Genomic DNA, 14,042 nt, shown 5'->3' with positions numbered 1-14,042 from the left:
TGTGCTCTCTGCTGCCTACTCCCTTGAACAAGTTTATGTCACATCTCCCAGCCTCAACTTCCTCAACTGTAAAATAGGGCTTTAATACTTAATATCGGCACCACTTATCTCACAGAACTGTTGTGCAGCTAAGATGATAATGTAGAAGAAATTGTGTTATATGCTTGATTCTTTTATTTATGCATTCTACCCTCCAGCGCAGGTCAAATTCATTCCCTCCCTGAACGCTACATCCTTCTTTTATATTCTAAAGTAACCTCAACAGGCCAGGGGAGGGGGACCTCTTCTTCTTACTTGGGAAGTGACCTGCAAAAAGTCTTCATAAAGAAAGGCATTCTCAAGGAGATATACAATGAGCAGTAACAGCCCCTTGTACATGAGCCCCAGGTATGAAGCTGAGTTATAAGCAGTTCGTAGCAAGAATCCGTCCAGAGAGGCTGGCTTTGAGTCAATCTGAGAAAAGACCACCGTAAGCTTTAGTGCTCCCATCTTGAAACACAATACCCACTGCCTGAGCCTTTCTGTGAAACAAATTAAATAACTGAGGTGAACATGAGCCATTACAAGAAGAAAGGGATTTTCCCAAATCCCTCATTCTCTCTCTCTCGTCTAATAACAAAGCATGAAAACACACGCTATTCCCCACCATCTGATCTCACAAATGAAGGCTTTCATTGAAATTGCTTTCTGCTAAATGAGTCCCTTTAACCACAGGATTGAAAGCAACGATTTTGATCAATCCTGATAATAGGACAATATTTACCAGGTTTTGAAAAGGTCTTAGTTTTCTATTTTTACAAAGTTTCACCTTGGGAAAGAAATACTAAACTATTGTTGCAATTTATGAGTAGAGCTGTGTAGATTTTTTTAAAAAGGTAAACAGTTGATAAGCAGATACCCCAACTATATTAGAAGGCAAAAAGTGTGTAAAAGATAAGAGGGTCTGTTTGCTGAATATAAATCTAAGTGATTAAAACAAGCCACAGAAGTTTCCCGAATATGCTGTAATTTACCTGTGAATCCTCTAGAACCTAACAGATGACACTTTCTGAAAGCCTTGTGGCCTCTCTGTTCACAAAGCTAGTAATCCTTTGGATAACTAGCTCAATTAAACCAGGATATCTGTGCACCCAACGGAGACTCTTGTCTCATTAGAGTAAAAAGAAAATGACTCATTTTTAAACTTGACTCACTACAACCTTTTTTTTCATCTAAGGCAGAGTTTGTAATTAATGCAACTTACACTATTTTCTGATTTTAGGAATGCATTTTTTGTTGTTGTTTTGGCATAAGAATTTCCCGTATTTAAAAAAGAAAAAGAAAAAAGATGTTAAAACAGCTCTTGCCTGGGACTATCCCAAAGGGTTTCCACAGGCATCTAAGCCGACATGGCAGCTTACACAGGCTGAATGTACAAAGAGAGGCGGATTCCCAGATGAGGGCACAGGGCACGTTTGGGGTCTCTGGGTCTGCTCCATCTCTCCCCCTTGCCAAGCCACCAACACTGGCGGCCACTTCATTACCAGTGCAGGGCAGGCTTGGAGCAGGCTGTGCCTTCAGGATGAATGTCTCCAAAGAAAGGGCCCTGGCCAAGCAGTACCCTTTTCACTCTCCCTGCAGCTGCCCGCACAGGAAGTCCCGCTCCACGAAGCCTAACAGTGTGGTCCCTGCCAACCCCTGAGCCACCTTCACTGGGGTCTGGGGATCTGCTGGAGGGACACAGCAAATAGAGGGAGGAAAACATAGACACAGACTTCTCCTTGCGGAAACTGTGCCACTCAAGGTTTCACAAAGTCCTCTGCCACGGAACTCCCAGCTGTCCTGCTGATATGACAGGTCGGGGGCTCCTAAAGCCTGGAGCCCCTTCCTTGGGCTGGGAGATTTGAGGACTCACTGCTGCATCTCCACCAAACTGAGTCGGACACGTTGTCTCTAGAAACAACCTTCTCATCACCTTCCTTTCCCTGACCCCTGCAAGCTTTAAGCATCTTCTAAACATCCAATTATTATTGTTGCTATTTGTCATGAGTGACTGAGACCAGTAAAAGAAACTGTTGGCTGCCCATTTTCCCACCAGACAGTCCTGAAAATAGGCCCTAGAAAAGGCCCTACGAGCAAATGAAAGGCAGGGAATCAAACAGCAATGCCTCACCTAAAAGTTCTCCCTGTTGTCATCCAATCCCACTTTAAAACCAGGCCTTTGGTGTCAGAATCCCATCTTTACCCCTTATTAAGTGAGTGACTTCTCTGGCCCTTAGTTTCCTCATCTGCAAAACGGGTATAGCACTACCTACAAAGATGACTGTAGGATGAAATGAGACGGTGTAAGTAAAGTTTAGTACGGAGGCTGGCGTTTCAACAAGCGCTCAAAACCCGAGCCTACTCAGATTATGAGCCCCTTTCCTTCATGCAGGTTTCCAGTCAGGAAAGCTGAGGCTCAAAGGGTCTGTCTCCTGCCCCAAACATGAAGGGCTCCTCGTCTCGGTCTGCACCTCACGCTGGGACAGAACACACCTGGCGGACAAGTCCCCGCGTGCTAGCAGGTGGTACACGCAGGTGCGAGGCGCGCATGCGCACTGGGACAGCGGCCTTGCTCAGGGGTAAGCTCGCTCGCCAGGTGGGCCGGGCCGGCGTTCTCCGCGAGGGGCCCCCTACACGCAGGCGCGGGAGGGGTCTCGCGCTCACCCCTAGCTCCCCGCCCCCACAGGGCTGGCTTCCCCCAACGCATTCTCCTCAGGGCCGCGCGTCGCCTCACCTCCGCCGTTCTTGTAGCACAGGTAAGGGAAGCGCCACACGTTGCCCAGCCCGATGATTTCCCCTGCCACGCTCAGCACGAACTCCACCTTGTTATTCCAGTGGCCGCGCTCGTGGACTGCCTTGTCGCGCTTGTCGCGCGGGTCGCGGGCGGACGCCGCGCCCCCGCTGCCGCCGCCGCTACCCAGCACCTCAGACTCCCGCGCCTCCTCGGCAGCCTTCCCGTTGCCCAGAGGCAGCGCCTTCTCCGCCGTCATGGCCGCGCTGACTGCCTCGTGCGCCGGGCCGGCTCTGCGCCGCCGCCCCGGGCGGGCTGGCTTTTCAGGAGGCGCGAGCAGGCGGGAGGGGGAGGCAGGGGGTGGAGCTGAGGGGCCGGGCCGGGCCAGCGCAGGGACGGGGACGCCGCGCGGCGGCCCGGCGGCCCGGCCCGCCCGGCGCCCGCGTCGCCTCAGCCCGGCTAGGCCGGGCCCGGGAGCCCCGTGAGCACCTTGCGCGCGCCGCACTGCGCGCGCCGAGCACTTTGCGCGCGCCGAGCACCTTGTCGCGCTACCCCTTCCTTCTCATGTCCTACCCACATGGCCTCTTAAGAGTGGAAGGGTCCGTTCAGGCCTAGGCTGGGCTCCAGGCACCAAGCCCTGAAGTTCCACCACTCTGTAACCTCCAACCTCCTGGGCCTCAGTTTCTCACCTCTAATAAGAGAAGTGGCTGTAGAACAGGCTTCTCCGACTCTAACGTACACACCAAGCACCTGCGGATCTTGTTAAACTGCACATCCTGATCCAGTGGGTGGGGCTGGGCTGGAGCTTTGGCGTTTGGAACATGTGCCCAGGTGATGCTAATGCTGTTGGCAGGGACCACACCTGGAGGAAGAACGGAGTAAATGAACTCCGGGTTTCTTCCCGGTGCTCAGACTGTGAGCTCCCCTAGGGAAGGGACACCTCCAGATCTTGTCCAGCCTGGCACCCACTGCTCTAAACACAGTGACTCCGGACAGTGTGGCAGTTAAGCACGTCTGTCCAGACTGGCAACTGTAATTTGAATCTCATGCTCCACCTATCTTAGTCTACTCAGTCTTGGGAAGAAGTCATCTGACCTCTCTGTGCCTCAGTTTACTGATTTGCAAAAAGGAATACCAACAGTGCTTTTCTTATGAGTTTGTGTGTGTGTGTGTGAGTTAATAAGAAAATGCTTATAAAGTATTTAGTGTTTTCGAAGTGCTCTATGAACATTAGCGATTATTAGTAGTATACAATGTGTAGTCACTCACAAATATATTTGTGCATATTCTTGTTGAATATCTGTCTTTCCACTCAATTGAAAGGATGATGTACACTGTCTTGTTCATTATAACAGGTACAGAAGCCAGCACAAGACCTAGTACATAGTAGATGCTTACTAAATATTTGTGGAGAGAAGAAGGAAAGGCCAGAGGAAGGAAGGGAGGAAGGAAAAACAAAAGCAAAAGAAGATTAGGTCTGCAAGGGGCCACAGAGATAATCAGACCCACCTCTCATTTCACAGCCCTGAAGAAGCCCAGCCACATGAACTGTCGCTAACACCACCCACTGAGCTCTCCATCCATCCCTTGGAGCTCCCCCGAACCTCTGAGGAAGAGCCTCCTTGTCTTGTGGCCTCAGCGTCTCCTTCATTCTAGCTAGCAACTGCTCTCCCCACCTCCATGCCCCCCAGAAAACCCTTCCAGTCACCATCTTCCCCTTTCAAGCTTCCTTCCTCCCCTCCCCCTCACTATCATATTTCTTGAAAGAGTGAGTTTACATGCTGCCTGCCCTATCTTCACCTCCCACTCATTCCTCAGCCCACAGCAATCTGGCGCCCACCCCCGCCACTCCCCTGAAAATGCTGTCTGTGAAGCCCTGGAAGCACTCTTAAAGTGGCAAATCCTACAGTTCCTTGTCCATCGCCATCCTGCCTGACCTGTAGGTAACTTTCGGCACCATTATTCCCATCTCTCCCTCTTAAACTTCACACCTGCTTGGTTTCCTTGGTACTGCCTGCCTCTGTTACTGTTTCTCTCTCTGCTTCTCTAGTCTTCCTCTCTTTCCACTTAAATTGAGTCTTTCTCACGCTGTTAGCCATCCAACTAAATGCTGACAGCTCCCAAACCTCCACTCCCAGGTGCTGTCCAGCATATATTCAAAAGCAGAGATCCTGCAGAGAGTGAGAGTGAACTGAACTCAGGTGGATTCAGGCTCTGCCCCTTATTAGCTGTGTTACCTCTGCCTCAGGCTCCTCCTCTGTAAAGTGGGGTGAATATTAATTCTGACCTCATGGGGTGGGTGTGAGGGATAGAAACCTTGAGCACAATAGGTGCCCTGTGAATAGTATTTATTATTTTTATTGTGATCATCATGATGATGATGGTGATGATGGTGATGTTGGTGATGGTGATGTCATTCCCTTGCTTAGAAGTCTTCATCGGGCCTTCTTTTCCTACAGGATAAAATCAAATCGCTGACCCTGGCATTTTGAATTACCACCACAATCTGATTGTCCCAGACTTTCCTTCTAAATTAATTCCATCTTCTCCCATGCTAAAGGTCCACATCAGTATTTTCATTTTCTTTGCAGTGGTCCTCAATGCTGCATATAGAATATATAGACAGTCAGGATCATCTTCGATCTTCGTGGTCCCTGCACATAATAGGCACCTAGGAGTTCATTTGTTAAATGAACACAGCTACATCAAAACTTAGAGATATATTCCTGGATATTATTATTGCAATATTGGGCTATACCCCAGAATCTGTGGAAACCTCCTTTGAACCTAATTACGTTTTCACTTTGTACAGCTGGTCAGCATAATTAGCTACAGGAGTTGACTTCCTCTGAGCAGCTATGATTTTGCAAGGCCTGCTTGGGAAGTAACGTGAACCAGCAGCACAGGGGGACCCCAGCTCAGTTCTGCTGACGAGCTCTGTGGCCTCGGGTGCATCCCCTCGCCTCTGAGCTTTGGTGTCCTCAGTTCGTAAAATGAGCCTGATTCTCGTCATCTCCCATGGTGGTCTTAAAGATGAAGCAAGAACATATGCAGAGAGCGTTGTACAAATACTAATGTCTCAAACTCACCTGTCAAGTTTTAACATTTCCCTTTATGAAAGTTAACCAGGTCAGTGTTCTCCTGTTAGAATTTAGTAAATAAATATTTAAAGTCCATCCCCATGATTATTTCATGGCTCTTGAAAAGGCTTCATCTTTTTCTCTGTCTTTATCCAAAAGAGACCACATCTCCCTTATCATCTCACAGCCTCAACTCTGGACCTTTTCTATTTGGTTATTTCTTTGTTTAGGTTCAGTGACCTGACGAGCACACACCATGTCCATGGGGTAGATGTGCTTAGGTTGGAGCACAGATGGGGATATGAGCCAAGTCTCATTTCCGGAGCTGGTCCTGATGCAGCATCGTGTAGTGGTTAGGAACGTGGGCTCTGCAGTCATACTTCCTGGGTTCAAAGCCCAGCTCCGCCACCTTGGCAAACTACTCTCAGCCTCAGTTTCCTTATCTGTAAGATGAGGGTGCTAATAGTATCTGCCTTTTAATTGCTACGAGGGTTGAATGGGTTAGCGTTTGCAAAGTACTTGGATTTGTGCCTTATACAGACATTCTGTTAAATAAATATAGAAATAGTCTTTAGAGAACAGAAATGTCATGACTCCCTATTCTTCTTGGGCCAAGCATTCAAAGTCTTCTGTCTTCTAGAAACAGCAGTTGCTGTCCTGAAGGCCTGTTTAAACTTCAGGATTGCTCAGTCATTCATTCACCAAATACCTATGGCTCTTCAGTTGTTTTTCAGACACGGTATTGGTCACGAGGGGACAGGCACAAGGCCTGCCCCAGTGGGATGCTGGAACCCGCTCAGACGGCCTGGTGAAAGCTGATGATGAAGTTTTCAGGGATTTTGCAAGCCACAGTTGTTGGTAGCTTGAACTCTGTCGTGGTGTGGTGGTTGTATTTACACCACAGGAATCTGCCGATGCTACAGACACTACCAATCAGCTCCACCCCACTCAGCCAGTGTACCACCCACTGTTCTGGGAGGAGACAGCTGCTAGTCAAGTAGTCATGGCAATGACTGGGAAGTTGGTGCTATGTACCACGGAGGAGAGGTCTGTGGTGCTGACAGACCTTGTAACTGAGAGGTTGGACCTCGTCAAGGAGGTCAGGGAGCAAGTGACAGGTGAGCTGCAGCCTGAAGGGACAGGAGCAGTGACCTGGATGAGGAGGGGTTTGGGGGTCCTGAGTAGTGATCTCGAGGGCTGGGGCTGGAGCACAGAGTGCAACAGGATGTGCCTGAAAGAGAAGAGTTTTTAGCAGTGGGCAACATGAGCAGATTTGCATTATAATGAGATTACTGTGACTGACTGCAGTGTGAACAGTGGATTATGGGGCAGGGTGGGGGCGGTGAAGAAGCTACTGCAGTGGTCCCAGCCAGAGCTGATGGCAGCTTAGAGGAGGGAGGGGACAGTGGAGAGCGACAGCAGAAAGTGGAGTAGAGTGATATGGCGGGGGTGGGGGGCTGGGGAGGGGTGAAATCCAGAGGACTCAGCCTGGGACTGCATATGGAGGGCAAGGGAAGGGAAGCTGTCAGGTGCGTCTCCTGGTTGGTGGAGCTCTGGCACCCCACCGTGGGGTGATGGTCCTGCTGCACTTTGTGCAGGTGTGCCCACTGCTGGCTCGTTGGGGGACCAGAGCACTGTCCTCAATCATGTGAACGGCTGCTGGACCAAAAACCTACATGGCAGAACCAGGATCAAAGAGAGGAAGCAAAAAGGCGTTCGGTACCAGAAAGAACTTCCTGCAAACTGTCCATTCTGAATAGTCTGCTCCAGGAGGCGGTGAGCTTCTCAGAGCCGGAGATGTCAAAGTGGAAGCTGGATGCAGCACACGGCAGGGACACCGTGGGGGGGACTTAGGGATGGGATTTCCCAATCATGAGAGTCAGAGAGAGCATGGTTTCCCAGAAACACCTTGCCTCATTATTACCACCATCCTTTTTTTAATAAGTCTGCCTCAAGAATCTCAATTCTTCATCTTTTGTTGGATCACGCCATTAGCCACTCACTTCTTCAGGACGCTCCCAGCCCTGGAGTTCGGCCATCTGACTTGCTTTGGCCACTAGAGCGAGGAAGAAGAGATGACGTGTGAGTTCCAAGCCTCGAGAGACTGTGTTTCTATTCACCTGGTGAACAGGAAAAAGGATGTTTCTGGTCCGTCTGCTGATCCAGGAGGAAAACAAGGTACACACAGAGCAGAACTGCCCCAGCTGAGGTGCCCGCAGACTGAAGCAGAGCCTGCAGCACCCCACAGAGGGATGAGCAAACCCAGCCTGGGCCAGCCCACCTCCCACCTCCTGACTTAAAAGCTGTAATAGTCAGTGCCTGTTGTCTTGAGGCTCTGAGTACAGGAGAGGCTCACACACTTTTGTTCAAGTCCTTCCCTTTCTTGAACACCCCCGTTTGCTCATCCGACGGAGCTCATTCCCTCAAGCCCAGATTAATGCTCGCCTTCTTCATGAATTCTAAAATGCTTTCTCTACCTCTAAACTCTCAGGGCTCCTTGATGACTCAACCTTCCAGCATGAGGCATCATTTTGCCATCCTTCCACACCAGATCTAGGACATGGCCCTGGGGAAGGTACCTGTAGAAGCATTCTTCCCTAAGTGCCCTCAGTGCTGGCTTCGGGCAAGGTCTTTACTGGTAAGGCCAGAATTCAAATGGAAGGATGGGGGAGGCCTGCTGGCAATGCTGCCCTCCCCTTGACCTCTAGCGATCTCTTAAGTCTTTGCTCTGTCTGCGTATCTTCTGCCACAGTGTCTGGCACAGCCCTCTGTGATCGGAAGGAAATGCTGAAAGAACTGAAATGAGCGTGAGTAGATGATGACTCTGTCTGTATACTGTAGTAGATTGAATGATCGGTCCTGACTCTTCACTCCCCCGTAACTGTGTCTACAGCCTCATTCTTGCCATGGCCCCCTGATGGACAGACTGTCCTGCTTCTTGCCTTGGTTTTGGCCTCGGCCACGTGATTCACACTGGCGGTTTGACACGTGCTTGCACAGTTGGGTTTGCCCTCTTACCCGCTGACACTGCTGTGAGAACACAGCCCACGTGGCTGCTGCCCCCCCACCAGCCTCAGCCCCAGAAGGAGACAGTGGGGCTTGTTCCACAGCCAAAGCTGACCAATATGCTTATCACAGGCTGCGCTTGGGCCCTCCCGCAGCCCTTCTCTGTTATGCTGCGTGACACCACTGTGGGGTAGGGATGGTTATATCTTTGTTCTACAGATAACAGAACTGAAGCTCAGAGATGTTGAGCACCTTGTCCACACTCACACAGTGGAGCCAGAATTCGATCTCAGTTTTGTGATGATACTCTTTGACCTGCCAGGTTTGATTGCAGTCCTCTTCTAGCCAGTGGTTTCACCCACATGAACTTTGTCTTTCCCTGTTTGATCTAAGCAGAAAAAGGAGGGGACAGAGGAGGAAGTCCACGTCCTCTTCCTCACCTAAGCCTGAGAACATTTGCTCAAAACTTAGTCATTATATCCTGGATGCCAACCCGGGAAGAGGAGTCCCCATCTGGGCCATTTCTGGAGGAGACTCTAAGTTCCCAAACCCTGATTTTACACTTGCACTCTGAGCTGCAGCCCTTCTGGAATTGGGCAGCATCTGTGTTGTGAACGCAACTGGTTCCTCACTTCCGAGTTTCCCTGTACTTGTACCTAATCTCCCTGTTATCCTGCCTCAGGTGTCTAAAGCCAGTGGCATATCAAGATGCGTACATTTACCTACAGGTGGGGCTTCCAGAACCACTGCATCTGACAACAGGCTGTGTGTGCTCAGCTCCAGCGGCACCATTCACATTGTCACTCGAGAATTGTGCAACGTGGTGGCCCTGATCCTGTTACAACACATGTCAACCCTGACCCTGGGTTACCCAGCTGGGAGACTGCTACGCTCCCCATGGGCCCCAGATATACAGTGCCTTATAGCTGTATATCAAGGTTCCTCAAATATTTCCTGTGAGGACCATACACTAAGAACTGAATGACTATTAACGATATGTCCAGCCCCAAATCATAGCTCTCTGGGTCCGTTTCTCTGGTAACAATGATATCCCAAGCAACATTTTATACACCACTTTCTTTTTTGTGATCCATTACCAAAAAAAAAAAGGGGGCTTCCCTGGTGGCGCAGTGGTTGAGAGTCCGCCTGCCGATGCAGGGGACGCGGGTTCGTGCCCCGGTTCGGGAAGATCCCACATGCCACGGAGCGGCTGGGCCCGTGAGCCATGGCCGCTGAGCCTGCGTGTCCGGAGCCTGTGCTCCACAACGGAAGAGGCCACAACAGTGAGAGGCCCGCGTACCACAAAAAAAAAAAAAAAAAATTATTGGGGAACTTTTAACGAAATTTTCCTTGTGCCCTAACACCCTCATCCCAGAGAGAGCCCACAGTGGCCCCTAGGGTCTGCCATGTGCTAAGCAAGGTGCTTAGCAAGCAAGGTGCTGGTGATGGTTCAGAAGTGGTCTTGGCCTTTCAACAAGTTAAACATAATCCAGCATGGTGGGCACTCGAATAGAGGGGGAAACAAGGTCTTATGGGAGCATCCTAGGGGGTTGCATAAGACTTCAGGGAGGAGGTGACATTTGCGCTAAGCCCTTGAAGTATGAGTAGGCGTTCAGATGGGCAAAGGAGAGGAGGTGTGGCAAGCAGAAGGAACAGTGTAGGCAAAGGCACGGAGGTGTGGAGATGCTCGGTGGGTTCGGGGGATGCCAACTACCTAAAACAGAAGTGTCCAACAGAGCAGCCGCCAGCTGCACGTGGTTCCTAAGTGCTTTAAATGTAGCTGGTCCTACTGGAGATGTAAAACACATTCCAGATTTTGAAGGCTTAGTGTAAAAAAGAAGAATGTAAAATAGCTCACCAATATTTTTAACATTGATTACATGTTGAAATGATTTTTTGGATTTGTGGGTGTGATATTGTGATTTATAAGAAATATGTATTTGATCGTTCAGATGACGAAACTATAGTTCTCATATATATATGGTCTTCATCCACAGTTCCTGGCTCACAGCACCCAAAACCCTTGGAATTTCCTGAATGAAAAGGGCAACAGAAACATCTTTTGTCATATTTGGTCTCTTGTCCTCAGTCCCTGAAGTCCTTGAGAGCCATAAAGGGGAAATGGTATCTTGTTATTCGTAACAAGTCTCTTTCCACCACAACTGGGTTTTTGTTAGTGAGGTGACTTTTGGAAAACACCTGAAAATGAGGGCTGGTTGCCAGGGAACCAACCACTAAGAGAGGGGTGGGACTTTTACTCCCACTCCCTGATCCCAGGGAGGGGAGAGGGGTTGGAGTTTGAATTAATCACTAATGGCCAATGAATTGTGCGTATATAAGGAAGCCTCCATAAAAACCCAAGTGGACGGGGGTTGGGAGAACTTCTGAATCAGTGAACACAGGGAGACGTCCTTCCCCATACCTTGCCCTATGCATCTCTTCTATCTGGCTGTTCCTTAGTTATATCCCTTTGTAATAAGCCAATAATCTAGTAAGTAAACTGTTTCTCTGAGTTCTGTGAGCCACTCTAGCAAAGTAATCAAACGCAAGGAGGGGGGCATGGGATCCTGCGATTTATAGCCTCTTGGTCAGAAGCAAGTGACAAGTCCAGCCTGGACTTGTGATGGGCGTCTGAAAGGGGGGAGGGTGCAGTCTTATGGGACAGAGCCCTTAACCCGTGGAATCTGTTGCTATCGCATCAGATAGTGTTGAATTGAGCTGAATGGTAGGACACCCAGCTGGTGTCTGAGAATTGCTTGGTGGGGTGGAAAAACCCCACACATATTGGAACTGATGATCAGAATCATCTATTGGGTTAAATATAATATAAGATTAAAGTGAATTTCATCTTTCTCCTTATAGTTTTTACATGTGGCTACTGGAATATTTTAAATTACTTATGTGACATATTTATGTTAGCACTGGGCTAGAAAAACTGGAGCCACAGAGGCAATGAATTCAGATTCGAGCCTTTAGTTCAGCTGTGGGCTGAAAGGAGCCGGTAAGCACGCCCGATTTGCTACATAGCTCAGAGCAGCAGCCACTCACTGTTACATGGCAGCCAGCCTCTTCACAGTGTTACGTGCTCTGCCCAGTCCCTGAAGCATCTGTGCTTTAGATGCCGCTGTGAGCACCCGCGGTGGCCATACTCCGCAGAGTGGCAGCCAGAGCGTGAGTATCCCAGCTTTTCTGCACCAGTGCTGTCCTGTTGAGATATAACGAGAAGAGGTCCAGACCCTCATTCTTGGGCTGCCTGGGGAAAACGTTGGTCTATGCTGTAAACCCAGTCTGAGTCCCAACCAAGTAAACTCTCAGGAACCTATTTGAGGTCTTGAATCAAAGCTATTGCCAAACCCAAGACAGACAGCTTCCTGCCCGAGGCGGAATATTCAGCCATGACTTAGAGATCAGGCCCCCCCGCTGTGGGCCATTTGCTTCTCATCAAGCTGTGAGTTATGGAGTGCTGTGCCCATTTCTAAACGCCCATCTGTTCTCCTCTTTAGAGAATGGCAAGGGGACAGGTGTCTGTCGCTGCCCCAAGTAGATTTTTCTCAACTGTCTTTCTTGCAGATTCCCTCATTCAGTTCACACCACAAATAGTGTGTGGTTTGTATTATCATCATCTCCAATTTATATTTGAGCGAACCAGGCCAAAAGAGTTTGAATGGCCCACGTAGCTTGTAAGTGGGGTTGCGGGAGCTTGGATTTGGGTCTCCTGGCTCCAAAGTCATCTTCCCATTGCCTGATCTGGCCTCAGCCTTGTTGTGTTATCTGACTTCCCAAGCTCCAGTCATGAAGCTCTGTGTTAGTTAAGAGAATGCTGGCGGCCGTAATACATAAACACTGAAATCCCAGTGCTTTCACACATTTGAGGTTTACTCTCAGTATGCAAAGCTCTATCAGATGTTTGAGAGGCAGCCTTCCATGCAGTGATACAGGGATCCAGGTTCCACCCATGTTGGGGCTCTGCTAGTTTCAACATGGGGCTCACAAGATCTCTGCCGATCTCCTCCACGGCTGCCATGACAAGACAGAAAACCACCGACATCCTGTTGGGGGATGCTGGGGATGGAACATACATTAGGCAGCAATGGCATTCCACTTCTAGGACAGAGACCCCAGATGACAGTGTCTTAAAGAGAGGAGGCATGCCCCTTCTTCACCCTGCAGCTTAGGATCCTATACACGTGGTGGTAAGCCACCTTGAGCCACATGGTTAAGAAAAACGCCCTAGGGATGGCAGACTGCAAGAGCAGAGGCTGGGTCCCTGAATGACTACACGGGGCTGAGTCACCATGCCAGCTGTGCACTACCTGCCTCCAGAGACTGTGTGCAGGAGAAAGGGATTTCCGTCTCATTTAAGCCACTGTTGTTTTGGGTTCCTGTCCCATGCAGCTGAACCTGCATCCTAAATACAGGGTGCCCAGCCTTTTTGTCCGCAGTAGGACTCTCACAAACAGTGGCTGGAAAAAGAGTTAGTCAGCCCACAAGCCCCAGCCCTTACCACAGGTGCTTAGGGAGTCAGCAGAGGGAGTAACAACCTTTTGGGCATATCATGACATTTTTTATTATGATAAAATAGGTATGACATAAATTTACCATTTTAACTATTGTTAAGTGTACATTTCAAAGGCATTAAGGACATTCACACTGTTGTGCAGCCGTCACCACCATCCATCTCCAGAACACTTTTCATCTTTCCAAACTGAAACTCTGTCCCCATTAAACACTAACTCCCCCTTCTCCCTCCCTCAACCCCCTGGCAACCACTATTCTACTTCCTGTTTCTGTGACTTTGGCTGCTCTAGGGACCTCGTGTAACTGGAATCACATAGTCTTTGTCCTTTTGTGACTGGCTTATTTCACTTAGCACAGTGTCCTCAAGGTTCATCCACGAGCCAGAATTTCCCTTTTTTAAGACTGAATACTATTCTATTATATGGATGGATCATATTTTGTTTATCCATTCATTTGTTGATGGACACTTGGATTGCTTCCACCCTTTGGCTATAGTGAGTAATGCTGCTGTGAACGTGGGTGTGCAAATATCTGGGAGGAAAGGAAAGAGCTCTGTGGGAAGGGGAAGAGAAAGTAGAAAAGGCACGTTCATATCGTGGACCTGGAAGTAGTGTGTAACTTTTCAGCTCACATATCATTGGCAGGAACTACTCATAGGGTGTACTAGTTATCTACTGCTACATAAC

At 49.2% G+C, this 14,042-nt stretch overlaps 1 protein-coding gene across 2 annotated transcripts in view; it reads right to left on the bottom strand.

Moving 5' to 3' along the window:
- The window catches only part of SLC6A11 (solute carrier family 6 member 11), a 122,282-nt gene extending 118,922 nt beyond the window's left edge, over window positions 1-3,360 (bottom strand). The window contains exon 1 of one of the 2 annotated variants that reach the window (XM_073787701.1): window positions 2,756-3,360. In XM_073787701.1, coding sequence (XP_073643802.1) covers window positions 2,756-3,011 — 256 coding nt within the window. In that variant the 5' untranslated portion in view covers window positions 3,012-3,360. The remainder of the gene's footprint in view (window positions 1-2,755) is intronic. The other variant, XM_033865432.2, reaches the window with a different exon arrangement.
- Window positions 3,361-14,042: the final 10,682 nt, after the last annotated feature.

Source organism: Tursiops truncatus, chromosome 10 (assembly GCF_011762595.2).
Source record: "Tursiops truncatus isolate mTurTru1 chromosome 10, mTurTru1.mat.Y, whole genome shotgun sequence".
NCBI lineage: Eukaryota > Metazoa > Chordata > Mammalia > Artiodactyla > Delphinidae > Tursiops > Tursiops truncatus.
The sequence above is the reverse complement of the archived record's forward strand: the minus strand, read 5'-3'. Positions and strand labels throughout refer to the sequence as shown.